We start from the raw sequence: 18,381 nt of genomic DNA, 5'->3' as shown, positions 1-18,381 counted from the left end.
GCTAGAGCCTCATTGGCCAGCGGCGGTGGGGCGGTGAGAGGAGTCACTAGCATGCAATGCATGCAATGCTCAATGCTCCCTTCCACTTGCTTACTCTGAACCAAACAAAATTATTGCTGCTATGGTTGCATAAAAGCAAGAAGTGGAAGGTCATGGATAACAATAAGTCAGTATGTAATGATGAGATAGCGGTATCCACAAACAAAGAATATCGGCAAGGGGCATACAATACGATGAATAGATCACTTTTTCAGTTGCCAGAATTTGTATATTCTTTAATGTCTGCCTGATGCTCATTATTGGAAAAGTAATGGTTTTATAAATATTTCCAACACTAGAGATAAGAAATTGAGAGCCGCGCAGTAGGCTGTAAAAATTTTAGCGGCCTGGCACTACAGATTATTACAAATTTATTTATGTTTATATTTATTTTAAATCTGTTCACAAATTGAAGGGTACACTGTACTTGAAGAAGTAATAGACATGGCTTTGGAAATAGTGACATAAACGTATGCGTTATAATTTCCAGTTGGGTCAATGTTGTCCGAAAACGAAGCGTAAATGCTACTGTTTAAAGGCATGGTTGAGGTGCACCATCGTCCACTGCTGCTATTAATTTTGCTGGCGGCCACCCAGCTCCAAACATTTTGATTTGGATAAGCTGTTAATTTTGAAAATGTCAATTTCGCTCAGTAATCATGACAACAACTAAACCTAGATGAAAAATTGGTAGGTAATTGGTTGTGAATCGTGTTCAGATTATAAAATGCAAAATGAAAATGTTAACATACCGAAACTAGCGAGGCAAGTGACATCTTCAATAGTTGCAATCGACGCAAGTTTCATTCCCAAGTTGCAGCAGTTGATAAATGAAACATTAAAATCGTACTGTGAGGGAATGAAGCAATTTTCCCGCAGAGGTGATCATTGGATTAATTTAAAAAAAAACTTATATATATTTACCGATCTTGATTCAAAATAAAATTTTTTCTTGCCGCAAAACTTAACCAGGCCATACGATGTTTGGCAGTCAGCTAAAGAGAGTAGTTTTAATACTGTCTTAAATTCTTCCTTTTAAATCAAAAGGTTAAATAAAATTAAATTTTTAACTTATTCTACCTAAAAAAGGAACAAAACTGAAATAACCTGTGCAAACAGCTATTTCTTGCGCGTGTGGTGGCTAAATCAAGGAAAATTATTATAAAGATTGTTAAGGCCCAACTGTGGAGAAGTTTACGACTCCAGGACACTCCGATGCATTGTAGCAAAATGGTTCTGGTGGAATTGGTGCCTTTTCCTGATAATATTAAAATAGATATTAAACGCTCTTAATTTTAAAACAGACCAAAAATACCATGGGCATCGATTGGTCCATGGCCATTATGACGCCGTTGAGAACGTCAGGCGCCTTTTCGTTGCTGCAGCCTATCATTTGCGCCGCCTTGTCACATTCGTCCATGCCAGCTGCAAATAAATACTTTTAGAAAATGAATGGTTTGTTAAAATGGAAAATTTTAACTGGACGCTTTTCCGCAATCGTCCATGATGCCCATGTTCTTTTGAAGGTCGTCAAGATTTCCGTGGGCCAAATTTTCCAGAATAGCCAAAACCTCGTTCTCCAAGAATTTTCCATTTACCATCTAAAGAAGTACGGTTTCGCTAATTTATCGTTGTTATGAACCATATTAGATAATACCAGTCCAGAATTTTCTCCCAGGCATTTCAAGAAGCACTTTAAAAAGTGTATATTAATTTATTGAACTCTCAAACTGCAAAAAATAACCTTTAATCTTAAATCCAATTTGTTTGTGTTGTTCAGAACGGTGTCGATTTCAGCTAAATTTAAATTTAATAAATAGGAAAATTAATATATAATTATTTAAACCTTGAGAGACGTTATAAATCGAGGCGCACTCGTCCCTTACAGCGGACCCTCCAGATTTAGCTTTGGATGTATCACGAGCCTAAAATATAAATTACGTGTATATTTAAAATTTACGAACAAGATATTTCACTATTGAACTTGCCTCACAAACGTATCTGTATTTTGACTCTTCATTGAAGTCGAACAACTGAGCTTTGGCATCGGTGATATACACGGCAACAGCACTCTCGTTTCCATCAGCATTGTCCGGTTGACCTGATGCCCAAATTGCCTCTTTTCGAAGCAATCTCTTCGCCGTGCAGTAACCGTAATTCGACTCGCACCCTTTGTCAGAACCAGATGTCCAGAAATAATCACTCGACGTCACGTTGTCTATAAAAAATATTTCCATCTCAAATGCGTGACTCAAAATATTTTACTTCACTTTTAATGGCTGCAATGACGGATTTGTATTTGTAGTCATATTCCAAACTGAGTAAGGTCATTCCGATTTCACAGCACGCTGCCATTGCGCCTGAAAACTACAAAGCGTTGAAATGTACAGCATTAGTGATTTTTAGTCTGTGGCAATTTAAAGTATCCTATAACGATAAAAACATTATGTTCTATTCTAATATTAAAAAATAATGTATGATCATACTGTTGTTTTCACATCCTGAAAACTGTAAAGGTACATTCGCCCATTGATCGTGAGCCAACTTCCATGCTGTTCAGGCTCTAAGATTTTAATGTGCTATAAAAATCACCTAAAAACTTCATTGAATATTATTTTACTTGTTAAAAATTGAGATGTTCCTATAGTTGAATAGAAAGCTGTCTGAAAATAGATACTATACATAGTTGTATAGAACGTAATTTAATATAAAGCCTCAATATGCAACACGAATGACACAGTTGTTGCACAGGTTGTATAACCATAATTTTGCTTTTTGAGAACTTATGTGATTGTTCTAAAAATTTGGGATTATTGTGTTTTTACATTTTTCACGCACGTGACGTTTGGACAGACAGGCATAGAACACGCTGGAGCTGGCGTTGGTGGACCCTTTGAAAAATGCGAATAATTATTAGTGCTACGAAAATAAAAGATTTTAATTCAACCTGGCACGCGAATATTTGTAGATCGGTGCATGTCCTGTCCGAAAAGTAAAACGAAGAGTTGCTTTTCACAACATTTAGGTGGACACAGTTTTCAGTGTTGTTCACGTTGTCTGGTTGGCCAGCGGCCCATGTCAATTTCGATTTGTCAACCGCGATCGATCCGTCCTTTTTGCACCAAGAAAACTCGCTCGCGCTGACACGCAAACCGGACGTCCAGTAATTCGAGCTGTACTTCCACTTGGAGACTGATTTTTGTTTTTAACCTATCGCACAAAAACAAACTTGGAGAAATTACCCATATTTTTAAAGCACTCTAAATTAGTCTCGTTTTCGAAGGAAATCGGCTCCATTCCAATCTGCCGGCATTTTATAAAGTTGTCTCGCCACGTTGCCTAAGCAGAATATATTTTTTATTCCCTCTAAATTATCGTTGCTATGTAATCACCAATGACTTTCCAAAGACGAACTGGGTGCCACAGGAATGCACCCAAAAGCCGTATTGTTCTGGATCTGAAAATAGAAGCATTTGGGAATAGATTAATTAAGGTCCAAATTATATATGAGTTACTTTTAAGAGATCCGTCCGTGTTTATTACACGTAGCTGAGAATTTCAACCAACAATTATTATTCAAATTTCCAGTTTATTTTTCATGCGTACGTCTGCCTCAAAGGATGTTTCACAAGTTCCAAGAATTAATTCCTGAATTTATGTTACTACTGCGCGCATCTAATAAAATTGTAATTTGATAACCTCTTTGGTCGGTGCTTTAGTTGTTGTCGACGTGCTGCTCGTAGAGGTGGTTGTTGTAGATGGGGATGAACTAGTTTCAGCCCTTTTGAAATTTTTATTTAATTTTTAAAAAATTATTTTAATTTGTGGTTTTGGTCAAGAATTTACTCATTTATTGAGTCAGTTACTGAAACGGGATCGGTAATGGCAATAGTTTCTAACTCTACCAATGTCTCACTTGCATCTGCGGTAGTCCTCTAAATTAAACCACAATCATAAGTACATAACAAAATTAAAATTTGTTTAATGTAATTACTGCTTTATCTGTAGCGAAGGTCAAATTGGATTTAGGTACTGAAACAGAGGTGGTAACTGCATCTGTGCATGAACGGGAGCCGCAGCACTTGATGATGGTAGTCCTTCTGGCGGTTTTCCTATTAAATCGGCCTGTTCGGCAGTGGATACAATGCATATTTTAGATAGAAATATGATTTAATAAGTTATTGAAAGAGACCTGAACTTATCTTTGCTTTTCTTGCACTCTCTGCTATCGTCATGGACTGTGTTGTGATGTTTAATTTGTATATAATGATTGGAAATAATTTAAAATTTTCTCTTTTTTACCAATAGGATAGCCAATAACATCCAGTAAAGATTTTGAACCTTCATTCTGCTGTGGTCCTAACTATACAGACTGCCTCGATGGGCGGAAAATTTTATATGGCAAAATCACAATACTTTTTTGATGGCTGGGTAATTATGGAATTTCCAGTCATATGTTGGGCTTCACGCAGGTATTTCCGCGAGAACTATATGTTCATGAGGTACATAAAATTTTTTATGAATGTTTGTTTATATGTATTTTGATATCCAAATGCAGTTCCCACGTCACATTCATTTATCTGACATTCCTGATTAGCCATGCATTTTAAAAAGGTACGTATATGAGAATTAAAGACTCAACTAAATGCCGAATTTTATGTCTTATCATTGTAGACAAAATAGACCAAAAAACGTCAACAATGATACAAAATTCCGGCGATTGCCGCTTGCGGATTGTGTGTAATTTAATTATTTATTCTTCGTTACAGCCAGTTTGTATTATTTTATTTATACTTTTGGTTTCATGCGAGACCAAAATAAAAATCTTGAAAATAATCAAAATGTGAAATTTGCTTTATTTTCTAAACAGACTCACCACACGTCACATAAAGTTCTCACAATATATTTTAATTAAGATATTTTCTTATTTGTTCTGACTGCATGGACGGAAATTGAATACAATTATTTTCTATCGGCCTGAGGTAAAATTCATTTGTCAACGCATAAAGCCCATTGCATTATTACTTGCAATGCGCATGGATAATTTATGTTCTAATGCTATGCTTCTGTTTTAATCAAACTTGTCAACACATAAAGCGAAGAACTTCGACGACGATTTCTCGTAAGTAACAACTCCACTTCCTACTTTCATAGCCAAGCCGTCATATTCAGTTCCAGTCAGCGGAGTTACACCTTTAAATACGTCATATGAGAACGGTCCATCTGAGGTGCACCACCGCGGATTAGTAGGGCTTCCTTTTAAACTGGCGGCAGTCCAAGTCCAATTTTCGTCTGCGATTCTTAATGTAATTTTTGGGAATAAAAGCTGTTCAGAGTTTTATACCAAATCTGCCAAGCACACAATCAATATCTTTTTGGCTGGGTAACGAGGCAAGTTTTAGTCCTAATTCACAACAGCGTGTGTATGCCTCTTGTAAGGTGAACTAAATAATGAAACTTGAATCTATCAAAAGCGTTGTCATAGATATGCGACTCTCACTGGTGAATTACAATGAAGATATTTTCGGTTGCATATGATATTCACATATCCTGTGGAAAGGAGAGCCCACTCTGAAATTTTACTAAGTTAAATTAATTTCCTCGATAATTCCTTTTATATACCATTCTTAGCATCCAATTCAGCTTTTGCAGTTGGCTGCAAAAATAGAAAATAAACCATTCGTTGAAAGTATTATATATTTGTTTTTTCTGATATTTCATGCACCGTTTCTTTCAGTTTTTAAGTGCACAAGTCAGAATAATATTCAGTGTGAGTATTATTTTTGTTAAAAAAAAGGAAAGATATGGATTGAATAATGCATTTAAAACCCGTCCTGCGATCTTGAAAAATTGGAAATTATGACCAGGAATATGCAGTTTTCCAGATTAAAATTTTGGAAATAAACAAAACCTAGTGCCAAAGCGATCATTTATACCGCTAATTATTGCTAACTAAAAATATTACATTGATAGTGCATGTGATGTTTGGACACTCCGCTTGTTGAAACAGACTAACGTTTTCCTATAGTATTAAACCTGTCATTTTGTATTATCTATGTAGTTTATTCTATTTACTGCCGGAATAGATTGTTCAACCGCTGCTATCACTTGGTTAAGAACACTAGGTGCCTTTTCGTTACTGCACTTAAGAATTTGCGCCGCTATATCGCATTCGTCCATACCCTCTGCAAGAAAGCAAAATATTTAAATAACGCATACTTTTGCTAATATTAAATATCATACGCGTCACATTACTGCACTCGTCCATCACGTTCATGCTGGTCTTCAAGTCAGCAATATTTCCACCTGCCATTTTTTCTAGAACAGCTAAAATCTCGTTCTCCACTAATTTTCCATTTATGATCTGAAAATCATCTCACGGTTCAACAGTCCAATACAATGTAGAATCAGAAATTAATAAATTATATTTTCTCACAATCAGAAGACAGGTATTAAACACATTAATGATTGTGCTGAATATTACTAAAACCTAATGAATTTTATATGTGAATTGGCGAGAACTACATTTTTCAAGATCGACAAGTCTTTACTGGATATGACTGTCATATTTGGCTATCATCATACATATTTTCTGTGACTGTTAATGGAAATTCAATTGTGAGTGTTGCGAAAATTATTATATTTGTCAGCAACGCGGGGCAGGAGCCACCAGAGGTGTGCAATTGGCCTGTGCCCTGCCTTCCTTCTCTCACTATATAGTTCTGAGCTAATTGCAAACCTCTCGCGGCCCCTGCCCCACGTCACTAACAATATTCAAAAGTGCCGTAAAGGAAAATAAATCTGAGAGATTAACTGCATAATATTTTAGTGTTGAACGCCTATAGTGCGTTTAATAAAATTTTTTATTCCAAAAATCAATACCAATCCCGCGTTTTCTCCCAGACATCTGATGAAACACTGCCAAAGTAAGATTTTGATAAGAATTAAATGGAAATTAGCAAAAATAGTGGCTCAACCTTCATTCGCAAGTCTAGACTTGTATTCATAATCTGGTCCATTTCCTCTACAGTATCAATCAGAAATTCATATCTACAATTAAAACATCAAAATCATACTGTCCGAAATTTTGTAAATCATTGCGCATTCGTTTTGGATAGCTCTACTTCCACTGCTACTGTTTGTTGAATTTGATTTCGACGAGTCTCGAACCTTTTCAAGCCAATATTTTACTAGAAAATTTTGTACATTAAATTTGTATACCTCGCAAATGAATCTCAACTTAGCGTTTTCATTAAAGTCCCACAGCTGGGCCACAGTGGCATTAACAAATACAGCAAGCGCATTCTCGTCTCCACCGCTGTTGTCGGGCTGGCCGGGAGCCCAAATCGCTTCTTTTCGAACAAGTCTTTTTGCCGCGCAATAAGCAAAATTCGTTGGGCAGTCTTTATCACTGCCTGACGTCCAGAAGATATCTTCTGTAGCCAAAGCGCCTAATTTGAAAGTCACAGATTTAAATATTAGAAAAATTATCTTATACTGTGAGTGAGACTATATATACCTAGTATATAGTATATAGTATATACCTGAAAACGCAGATTTGATGGTTTCGTACTTGTGGTCGTATTCCAGGCTAAGCAAACTCATTCCTAAGCCGCAGCAAACTTTCATAGCACCAAAAAACTTTAAAAAGATACAATTTTGCCAGTTAGAAACAGTTTTCAATCGAATTTTCAAGGTATGAGCACATTACTCAACTCGAATTTAAAATTTTAAACTTTTCAAAGTGGAATTTAGAAACAGGCGATGCCAATTTAAACCCTCTAATTTCTCATTCCAATATTCAAATTTTATCACAGTTAACTTAATTATAAATCAGTTACTGTTTCGTTTGATGAGCTGAAGAGAAAGATGCGGCCTGTTAAAGTGAACCATTTTCCGTGAGCTTCAGTACCTGCATTTTACCAGGAATAATTTTAAGTCCGAGACTAGATGTATAATTACTTGTGAGCTGAGCCATTTTAGCGTCTATGAAGTATGATTGCTGTTTTTAAAATTCAAACTTCTAAATTACAAGGAGAAAATGTATCTGAATATTATACGTTTTTCGCGCAAGTAAAATTTGGACAAACGGGACTGGAGCAGGGAGGTGGTGGTGTAGGTTTTCCCTTTTGTTAATAATTTATTATTTAAAAACTATTAAACGCAATTATTTAGTACTTGGCACGCGAAGAAGACATCGGAATCATTGCACATTTTTTCTGAAAGCTGGTAAGAGGCATTTTGCTTGTCCACGCTCAGAAGAAGACAATTTTGTTCATCAACGTCCAAGAGTTTTGTCTCGATCCACGAAATATTTGCGTTCACCAAGGGAATGGTCCCGTTTTTCTTGCACCATGAATATACGCTTGCTCCCAACCGCAAACCGGAAGTCCAGTAGTTTGACCCGTATTTCCAACTTGCTACTGTGAATTTTATTTTGTGTAGAGCGAGTCCGCGTCCAGCAACGCACGATTGATACCTATTTGCCGGAAGCACGTTTGCCTCTGTTCGTTTTCAAAAGCTATGGGCTCCATGTCGATTTTGTGGCAGTTTACAAAATTTTCTTTCCAGTTGGCCTAAAAATCCATTTCAAAAGTGCTCTCATTGCGATGGTTTTTATTTTTTGAACTAACCAACTTTTTCCCGAATAGAAACTGTCGGCCGCAAAGACTCAGTCCAAAAACCGTACTGATCCGGTTCTAAAAAAATTTATTAAAAATATTTTCCCAGTTTTTAAATAAAACCATTTAATCTTCTTTCAGCGTCAAAGAGTGCATTCTATAATTATTATTAACTTTATAAATTATAGCATATATTTTAATGATCTGAAGGATACATTTCTTGTTCCATTAGCTTCACATTTGGTGTAGGTAACCACCTATTGCATAAGATATGTGATAAACAAAATTTAGATTCCACTATTTTTCAAAATACTTTACTAGGTGTAGTTCTAGTGAGTTGCGTTGTCTTTGGACTTTGATTAGTAGTTGGGCTTGTAATCAGTGTTGTCGTTGTTTCCTCAGTAGAGGTACTAGTATGCAGCATAGTCGTCAGATTCTGAATTTTAGTTGGTGTTGGAGTTTCACTCAAAGTCGAAGTTGTTTGCTCCACTGTAGATAATTCGCTTTTGGAGCTTTCCAAGTCTAAACTGCTGGCAGTCAATGAAATTATTGTCACAATGTTACTGCAAATGATTCGTCTTTAAATAATACTGTAGTTTTTTATGTTTTAATTTAATCCCTTACCTGGTAATTGGTGTTGTTTCAAAATCTATGACTTCTGTTGTTACTTCTGGAACTGAAGTCTCCCCGCTTGTTAAATCTTGAATTGTTTCATTTAAGATTCCCTAAAAAATGATTTGTTTTATTTAGTTAGTTAGCGTTTGGCAATAAACAGAACAAGGTACTGAATTAAGGATTAAAAAATGCAGACGCACTATTTAAGCTTTGACATTGTTCCATTTTTTAAAGTAAATTGATTTTACTTGAACTGTAGAGAAAGTTTTCCTGCTGATAAAAGTAGATCTGATTTTTTTCTTGACTTGCAAGCAGGATTGAGATCCACAGCACTTTATGATGGTTTGTCTTCGACCAGCTTTTGAAAGTCCTGCTTAGAATATAATTCAAATTGATTAGACAAACAAATTAAATTTATTGCTAATATAACTCTTTGATGAGGAAAATGTGTGCCCTCGGTTTTTTGCTGCTGTGACTTCAGATGCCAAACAAATCTAAGCGTTAAATAAATGAAACACTTATGTTATTTCCGCCTTTTTTAACTCACGAAACACAACGCCAATCCAGCCATCATTAAAATTACATTTCTCCGAGCACCCATGATGTTGCGTCAGGGCACCACTGACAGATACGGCAGGTGTGCACTTTTCTCTGTTAGCCATCATTCGTATCGGCCGTGTCAGCCATATACGCCCTTCCTGTGTTTTGTTTCAATTTCCTGAATGGCATCGAGTTTCCCTGACTCAACCCAATTGGGGGAATACCGCCTAAATAATTTTCTACAAAATTTTATATGAGTAATAATCGCATAACACGCGTTTTCTCCTTACAAATACACCAGTGCAAGGGTAGCAGTTATATGTAGTCCTTTATAAAGGGTTGGTCCAACTCATTGCGGCTAGTGCTGTCGTATGCTAATCGTTCACGTTTTTATTGAGCACACATGGCTTATTATGCTGTCTGTATGTCAAAAGCAGGGGTGCACATTTTCAACATATTTAGGGTTGGGAAACTTAGACGATCGACTATTTTTTTCTGTGCTATATTTCTTTCCAAAAACATGAAATCTTCACGAATCATGAAAAATGATGACGATTGACACCCACTTAAAATCGTCTAAAACCGTCTAAATTGCCAAAAATCGTCTAAACCCGCCTGAAACAGTCTAAAACCGTCTAAAATCCCCCAAAATAGGCCGTGTGCTGGGGAAATTCTCAAATTATACAATATAACAGAATGCAACGTTGATTTGCTGCGATTATCTAGGCTCCCAGAGCCATCTCTGCACGGGTGGATTTTTTTTCACCTACACCCACCCACGGAATTCTAAATTTTAACCCGCACCCGCGTTGACGAGTGTTCCAAAAACCCTGCAACCGCGGGTTTTTAAACCGGCAACTTCATATTATAAATTTTGCAATTCACCCTTAAGCGCTTAGTGTTCGAAGCCGCCAACCGTATACTTTCGTAATAAATTTAATTTTAAGGCACTTCCGCTGCGATTTCAGACTCAATCCTGCTACTGTGCATTCTTTACTTAATATGCTTTCTTTTGACGTGCTGAAAACCAAAATCAATCCAGCCATTTGCCGTAGAAACGTCGGAAAATATTTTAAATTTATAAAATTGTTTTTCACGATTCTACGCCGTTTAGCTTAACCGATGTTGGTTTTCAGCATGTTAAAAGAAAAAAATGTAAAGTGAAGAATGCACGGTGGTAGGATTAAGTATGCAAGTGCCTTAAAATTGAAAGTTTACTGTGGCGCCATCTGTTGGCCACTTCACAAAATATTTCATGGTTTTTAGTGTATGAACCCGCAACCGCACCGCACCCACCAGAAATGACAAAAAATTAAACCAACCCGCCACGCGGTGCAGTTAAAACCCGCACTCTTACACCCGTGCAGGGCTCTATTAGATATGTCGTCGGTGGTTTCATTTGGGCGACAAAAAAATAATAAAAATTCATTGTATAAGTACATTTTCCTGTTTTTTCCAAGGAACTTTGGTAATATTTAATTGAATTATTTGGCCCATAATTTAAATAATTGAAAGAAAAACTGAAAAAATATTGAAAATGCAAGAAATTGGCACCAGAAATTAGCCTTCTCAAAACAGTCTAAAACCGTCTAAATCACCAAAAACCGTCTAAAAAACAGTATTTTTGAGGGCAAAAAGCGTCTAGAAATAGTCGACTATTTTGTACAAAAAAACAGTCTAAGTTTCCCAACCCTAAACATATTTAAAAACAGCATATTAAAATTGATAATTTCCATAATGTTCGAGTTGTTTCCGTAAGTTATAAAATGTTAGGTTTTTTTACAAATTATTTAATCAATTTATTTAAACACAAAGTTGTGTACAACAGAATATATAATAATAATATTTGGGTCAGTCAATTCAGCTGTTAATTTTGCAGCATGGGTCAGACTCATCTGATTTCTATCACAGCTCAGAAAATGTTAGAAGTCTTATCACAAAGCTTACAAACACAGTCAGGAAGGGCTTCAGTATGAAATTATTTTATTTTACACAGAAGATAATGTAAGCTGTGACAAGCATGCCGTGTTAAAAGCTTGTGCCTGTTTGTCTAGCACACGGCTTTTTAAAAACTCTGGACGACTATCGCGGGCGTGCCGAACTCCCCCCCCCCCTTACTGCAGTTTTCGGTGAGAGGAAAAGCAAATCTAGTTATCAATTTAAAAAAAAATATACTTCTCTTTTTCTAAACTTGGTTCTTTATTCTGACGACCTAGCGGTTCATTTTAGGCCACTCAAAAACAAATAAATCAGACTAGACTTTCCAATATACACACGATTTTAAGCATACTCAAAAATTAATTAATCTGCAACGTTAGATCATTCAAACATTTGCAAGCAGCTATTTCTTATGCATATTGAGGCTTGATGCAATTGATTGTCAGCCAATTAAGTAATTAAAAGTATTCTTTAATTGAACATACTGCATCATACTTTCAGTTGCATTGAGAATTAAAGACATTAAACATGGCCTTATTGTCTGCCAGAAAATGATGCAGTCAATAAATTCATGGCTAATCAACTCTTTACGATTTCTTAAATTGACCCAGAGTTTTTACCACCCCTTACCTAAGAATTTGCTGACTGAAATTGTTGTCAAGGTTTTCGGTTTTTATTATTCAATTGGGAAAAAATTGTTGAAAAAACTTGATGCCAAAACTTTTCAAGCTTTATTGGTAACCAACACATCATGTTGCTCTCTATTTTTAAACTTTTCATATCTGTACACAAATTGAATACCACGTGTGAGCTGTGGTTGTGTATGACATCGTTTTAGAACTTGTTATGTAAGCAAATGTATTGCATTGGGCATTGTCTGCAAAACTGGCGAAAATGGAATTATTAAATGGCTTATCAGAAGTACACCAACGTGGAGTGATACTGTTGACTTTGCTCACCGCTACCCAACTCCATTGATTTTGGTTTGGATATGCTGAAAAAATATTTTTTTAAATAATCATTGTTAATCGAAAGTATTAAAGGATACGAACTAAAACTTGCGAGGCAATTGACCTCTTCAATAGTCGTGATTGATAGTAATTTCATGCCCAAGTTACAGCAGTTCACAAATGCACCTTGGAAATCAGTCTAAGAAGACAGAATAATCTACAACCAAATTTTTTGTTTCAACTTATTACCGTTCTTCCTTCTAGGTAGTATTTTGTGGTACCGCAAAACTTAACCCATCCAAATGTTACCTGACAGTCAGCTATAAATAAGACTCATCTGTTTAATAAAAACTTCAACAAGGAAGAGTTTAATATAATTCAATGTGGAAAATGAATATTAGATCATTCAAACCTTTGCAAGCAGCTATTTCTTGCGCATATTGAGGCTAGATGCAATTGATTGTCAGCCAATTAAGTAATTAAATGCATTTTGATTTAATTTAACATACTGCGCCTGGACATTCAGATGCATTAAAACAAAATGCTTCCGGCGGTAGAGGGGCTTTTACCTGAAAATACATATATTAAAAACATAGGCTAGCTTTTCACAACCAGTTTGCTAAATACCACAGGCATCGACTGATCCATGGCCATTATGACGCCGTTCAGAACGTCGGGCGCCTTCTCGTTGCTGCAGCCTATCATTTGCGCCGCCTTGTCACATTCGTCCATGCCAGCTGCAAATAATTAGTTTTAGAAATCAAATTGGTTCGACTGAAATTTTTTAACTGGACGCTTTTCCGCAATCGTCCATGATGCCCATGTTCTTTTGAAGATCGTCCAGGTTTCCATGGGCTAAATTTTCGAGAATAGCCAATACCTCGTTCTCTAAGAATTTCCCATTCACCATCTAGACAACCATTCACCAATTTTTCAGCAAAAAGCCGATCTGCAGGATTAATAATAATAATACCAGGCCTGAATTTTCTCCCAAGCATTTCAAGAAGCACTGCAAATAATAAATATTATTTCACTTTAAGGTTAATATATCAGAAACCTTTAATCTTAAATCAAGTTTCTCTGTGTTGTTCAGAACGGTGTCGATTTCAGCTAAAATGCAATTTCATAAAATGTGAAACAAACTAGTAAAAAAACTAAAACCTTGAGTGACATTGTAAATTGAAGCGCACTCGTCCCTCACAGCAGATCCTCCTGATTTAGCTTTGGATGTATCACGTGCCTACATATAGATTTAAAATTCATGATCAATAAAATAAGAGCAAGACACAAGATCATTCACTATTTAAACTTGCCTCACAAATGTATCTGTATTTGGACTCTTCGTTGAAATCAAACAACTGAGCTTTCACGTCGGTGATGTATACGGCAACAGCACTCTCGTTTCCGTCAGCATTGTCCGGTTGACCTGATGCCCAAATTGCCTCTTTTCGAAGCAATCTCTTCGCCGTGCAGTAGCCGTAATTTGTCTCGCACCCTTTGTCGGAACCAGACGTCCAGAAATAATCACTCGACGTAATATTTTCTATGAAAAATATTATATCCTATATGCTAGACCTATTAAATTTATTCCTCTACTTTTAAGAGCTTCAATAACGGATTTGTATTTGTAGTCGTATTCCAAACTGAGTAAACTCATTCCTATTTCACAGCACGCTGCCATTGCACTTGAAAACTGATTGTGCATGAAATTATTCGAATTCACGTCACATCATAGTGAATCAGTTGTCTTAGTAAGTAAATTAAAAATGACGAAACTGTTTTCCCGATGAAGAATATTTATTATACCAGGTTGTAAAAATAAATTTCAACATACTGTAGTTTTCACGTCCTGAAAACTGTAGAGATACGTCCTACCATTGATAGTGAACCAACTTCCATGTTGTTCAGGCTCTAAAAATTTCATATATAAAAGAAAAAAATCACGCAAATGCTAATTTAAATTTATAATTAACTGGTTAAAAATTGAGACGTTCCAATTGTTGAATAATGAGCTGCCTGAAAAGAGATTTAGGGCTTTGATGATAAGAATGGACTGATATGCAACGCGATCAACATAAAAGTTTAGCAAGTTGCATAACCATCATTTCAGATAACTAAGTGTCGTGTTGTTAGGCGCATTAAACAAATTTATGACTTTTTACATTTTTCTCGCAAGTGACATTTGGACAAACAGGCATAGAACACGCTGGAGCTGGCGTTGGTGGACCCTTTGAAAAATGCGAATAATTATTAGTGCTACGAAAATAAAAGATTTTAATTCAACCTGGCACGCGAATATTTGTGGATCGGTGCATGTCCTGTCCGAAAAGTAAAACGAAGAGTTGCTTTTCACAACATTTAGGTGGACACAATTTTCAGTGTTGTTCACGTTGTCTGGTTGGCCAGCGGCCCATGTCAATTTCGATTTGTCAACCGCGATCGATCCGTCCTTTTTGCACCAAGAAAACTCGCTCGCGCTGACACGCAAACCGGACGTCCAGTAATTCGAGCTGTACTTCCACTTGGAGACTGATTTTTGTTTTTAACCTATCGCACAAAAACAAACTTGGAGAAATTACCCATATTTTTAAAGCACTCTAAATTAGTCTCGTTTTCGAAGGAAATCGGCTCCATTCCAATCTGCCGGCATTTTATAAAGTTGTCTCGCCACGTTGCCTAAGCAGAATATATTTTTTATTCCCTCTAAATTATCGTTGCTATGTAATCACCAATGACTTTCCAAAGACGAACTGGGTGCCACAGGAATGCACCCAAAAGCCGTATTGTTCTGGATCTGAAAATAGAAGCATTTGGGAATAGATTAATTAAGGTCCAAATTATATATGAGTTACTTTTAAGAGATCCGTCCGTGTTTATTACACGTAGCTGAGAATTTCAACCAACAATTATTATTCAAATTTCCAGTTTATTTTTCATGCGTACGTCTGCCTCAAAGGATGTGTCACAAGTTCCAAGAATTAATTCCTGAATTTATGTTACTACTGCGCGCATTTAAAAAATTGCAATTTGATAACCTCTTTGGTAGGTGCTTTGGTTGTTGTCGACGTGCTGCTCGTAGAGGTGGTTGTTGCAGACGTTGAAGAACTAGTTTCAGCCCTTTTATAAATTCAATTTGATTGTTTAAAAATGTATAATTTTTGTTTTTGGATAATATACTCTGTTGAGGTAGTTTCTTGCACATGATCGGTAATGGCAATAGCTTCTAACTCTACCAATGTCTCACTTGCATCTGCGGTGGTTCTCTAAATTAAACCACAATCATACGCACATTAGGTACATAACAAAATTAATTACTGTTTCATCTGTAGCGATGGTCCAATTGGACTTAAGTGCTGAAACAGAGGTGTTAACTGCGTCTGTGCATGAACGGGACCCGCAGCACTTGATGATAGTAGCCCTCCTGGCGGTTTTCCTATTAAATCGGCCTGTTCGGCAGTGGATACAATGCATTAGATAGAAATATGATATAATAAGTTAATGAAAGAGACCTGAACTTATCTTTGCTTTTCTTGCACTCTCTGCTATCGTCATGGACTGTGTTGTGATGTTTAATTTGTATATAATAATGATTGAAAATGTTTTAAAATTTTCTCTTTTTTACCAATAGGATAGCCAATAACATCCAGTAAAGATTTTGAACCTTCATTCTGCTGTGGTCCTAACTATACAGACTGCCTCGATGGATGGAAAAGTTTTTATATGGCAGTCACAATACTTTTTTGATGATGGTAATTAAGGAATTTCCAGCTACATGTTGAGCTTTGCGCAGGTATTTCCACGAAAACTATGTTCATGATGTACACTACAATTTTTATGAATGTTTTTAATGATATTTGTTATCCAAATGCAATTCCCATTTCACATTCTGTAATCTGACATTGCTGATTATTATTTTTTAGAAATTTTAAATTAACCAATCCCGTCATCCGTAAAAATTTTCTGTTGATTCTTGTCCAACTTTTATCATATGAGAATTAAGGACATAAATGTTTTTGTCTTGCCATTGTAGACATAACTAGAACAAAAAACGACAATGAGACAAGATTGCGGTGATAGCCGCTTGCGTTTTTAATGCAATTTAATTTTTTATTCTTTGTAATAGCCTATGTGTATTGTTTTATGTACCTTTGTGGTTTCCTGCCGGACAAAAACAAATATCTAACAATCAAAATAGAAAAATTGCTTTTATTTTCTAAACAGACTTATGACGCGTCATATAAAGTTCTCGGAAAATATGTATTTCACAAAACGCAGTAATTTTTTTATTTGTTCTGACTGAATGGATGGAATTTTTATAGAATTATTTTTATCGTCATGAAGTGCACTTCATTTGTGAACAAACAAACCCATCGCAAGGACGACGATTGCTCATAAATAAGATTTGCCATTCCAACTTGCATAATGAAACTGTCATATTAAGAACCAGTTTTCGGAGTTGCACGCCTTTAAATACATCAACCGAGAACCGACCGTCAGAATTGCACCATCGCGATTTTGTAGGGCTTCCATTTAAGCTGGCGGCAGTCCAAGTCCATTATTCGTTTGTGATTCTTAATATAAATTTTCGGGTATAAAAGCTGTTTAGAGTTTATACCAAATCTGCCAAGCACACAATCAATATCTTTTTGGCTGGGAAAACGAGGCAAGTTTTAGTCCTAATTCACAACAGCCTGCGTATACCTCTTGTAAGGTGAGCTAAATGAAACTTGAATGTTTGGGGAAGGGGTTGAAAAATATCTCTCGGAGTCTTGAACAGGTTTTCTTCCTTTAATCAGTCGATTATGATTATGAGTATACAAGGACCTTTAACAGAATTAAAATAAAAATCAGAATAAAATTCTTAACAACGCAATTTTTAATTCTTAACTTTAACAATTAACATTTGAAGAGAAATGAATTTGATAAATCAAACTACATTAAATAAAGAACAACTTCAAATAGAAGATAGAATTTACCCGATTGATCCGGGTTCTTCAAACTTAATCGCTCGGTTGATTCGACCGGTTGATTCTTGGAAATGCGACTTAACTGCTCGCGAGTCCGTCGAAATCTGATTAAAATTTAAAATTCTCTCTGTTGCTTTTACGAATTTTTGACAAATAACGCTTAACAATTCCCTGAACCAAAAATGAAAAAAAAACAGTAGGAGCTCGGCTCCGCATCCACTACAAATCTATCAAAAGCGTCGTCATAGATATGCGAATCTCACTGGCGAATTGTAATGAAGATATTTCCGGTTGCAAAACAAACATTAAAAAAAGGGGAAAAAGTGACTAAATCGTGTCAATCTTGTCTCTCACCCTCCCTGTGGCCCTCATCCCTCACAAAATGCACAACCTCAATAATGCCATACTTTTTAATGAATATAAGCTAATCTCATTGAGAGAGAAATTATGCTTTTTCTGACACGAGAGTTAGCACGAAGTAAAAATCCCTTTTACTTTTATGACGGCTGCGAATTGCTGCCTTTTTAAAACGGATTTAAGGTAAATTGTTCGACACATTGTAATATACCTATGCTATATTAGCAAGTATAAAATAAATTTCGCTATAAATAGTGCAATAAAATAGGTAATTAAATCGAAGGAAAACCAATAATAAATGAACTCAATACTTGTGCAATGATAATTCTCCTTGGGTGACCAGGGATATATAAA

At 36.0% G+C, this 18,381-nt stretch overlaps 3 protein-coding genes and 1 long non-coding RNA gene across 4 annotated transcripts; all 4 read right to left on the bottom strand.

Moving 5' to 3' along the window:
- Positions 1-64: 64 nt before the first annotated feature.
- Positions 65-3,582, bottom strand: LOC135946468 (uncharacterized). The gene is made up of 19 exons (XM_065494692.1): positions 3,555-3,582; positions 3,432-3,496; positions 3,282-3,378; positions 2,987-3,231; positions 2,865-2,930; positions 2,660-2,702; positions 2,526-2,602; positions 2,310-2,406; positions 2,028-2,257; positions 1,886-1,964; positions 1,784-1,836; positions 1,697-1,732; positions 1,520-1,640; positions 1,355-1,464; positions 1,238-1,297; positions 1,147-1,180; positions 964-1,034; positions 792-888; positions 65-661 (listed from the first exon to the last, which is right to left on the bottom strand). Exons 3-19 carry the CDS (start codon positions 3,334-3,336, stop codon positions 432-434), a joined length of 1,704 nt encoding a protein of 567 aa, XP_065350764.1. The 5' UTR covers positions 3,337-3,378; positions 3,432-3,496; positions 3,555-3,582; the 3' UTR covers positions 65-431.
- A 1,396-nt stretch (positions 3,583-4,978) lies between these two features.
- Positions 4,979-7,738, bottom strand: LOC135946465 (uncharacterized). The gene is made up of 11 exons (XM_065494690.1): positions 7,584-7,738; positions 7,116-7,490; positions 7,017-7,063; positions 6,922-6,957; positions 6,283-6,403; positions 6,115-6,224; positions 6,005-6,061; positions 5,662-5,695; positions 5,540-5,610; positions 5,384-5,483; positions 4,979-5,331 (listed from the first exon to the last, which is right to left on the bottom strand). The coding sequence occupies exons 1-11, from the start codon at positions 7,666-7,668 to the stop codon at positions 5,111-5,113; spliced, it is 1,257 nt and encodes a 418-aa protein (XP_065350762.1). The 5' UTR covers positions 7,669-7,738; the 3' UTR covers positions 4,979-5,110.
- Positions 7,739-7,870: 132 nt separating this feature from the next.
- Positions 7,871-8,616, bottom strand: LOC135946469 (uncharacterized). Its single transcript, XR_010575515.1, has 5 exons — positions 8,519-8,616; positions 8,218-8,462; positions 8,100-8,165; positions 8,002-8,041; positions 7,871-7,951 (listed from the first exon to the last, which is right to left on the bottom strand). It is a non-coding gene; the product is annotated as an uncharacterized LOC135946469 (long non-coding RNA).
- Positions 8,617-12,522: 3,906 nt separating this feature from the next.
- On the bottom strand, positions 12,523-18,042 carry LOC135945283 (uncharacterized). The gene is made up of 23 exons (XM_065492873.1): positions 18,025-18,042; positions 15,881-15,966; positions 15,739-15,820; positions 15,647-15,688; positions 15,556-15,589; positions 15,433-15,497; positions 15,283-15,379; positions 14,988-15,232; positions 14,866-14,931; positions 14,677-14,719; positions 14,538-14,614; positions 14,300-14,396; positions 14,017-14,246; positions 13,865-13,943; positions 13,761-13,813; positions 13,677-13,712; positions 13,493-13,613; positions 13,331-13,440; positions 13,213-13,272; positions 13,116-13,149; positions 12,953-13,023; positions 12,806-12,902; positions 12,523-12,747 (listed from the first exon to the last, which is right to left on the bottom strand). Exons 1-23 carry the CDS (start codon positions 18,040-18,042, stop codon positions 12,530-12,532), a joined length of 2,061 nt encoding a protein of 686 aa, XP_065348945.1. The 3' UTR covers positions 12,523-12,529.
- Positions 18,043-18,381: the final 339 nt, after the last annotated feature.

This window comes from Cloeon dipterum, chromosome X (genome assembly GCF_949628265.1).
Source record: "Cloeon dipterum chromosome X, ieCloDipt1.1, whole genome shotgun sequence".
In the NCBI taxonomy this organism is placed as follows: Eukaryota; Metazoa; Arthropoda; class Insecta; order Ephemeroptera; family Baetidae; genus Cloeon; species Cloeon dipterum.
Note: the sequence above shows the minus strand (reverse complement) of the source record. Positions and strands in the feature narration are given on the sequence as shown.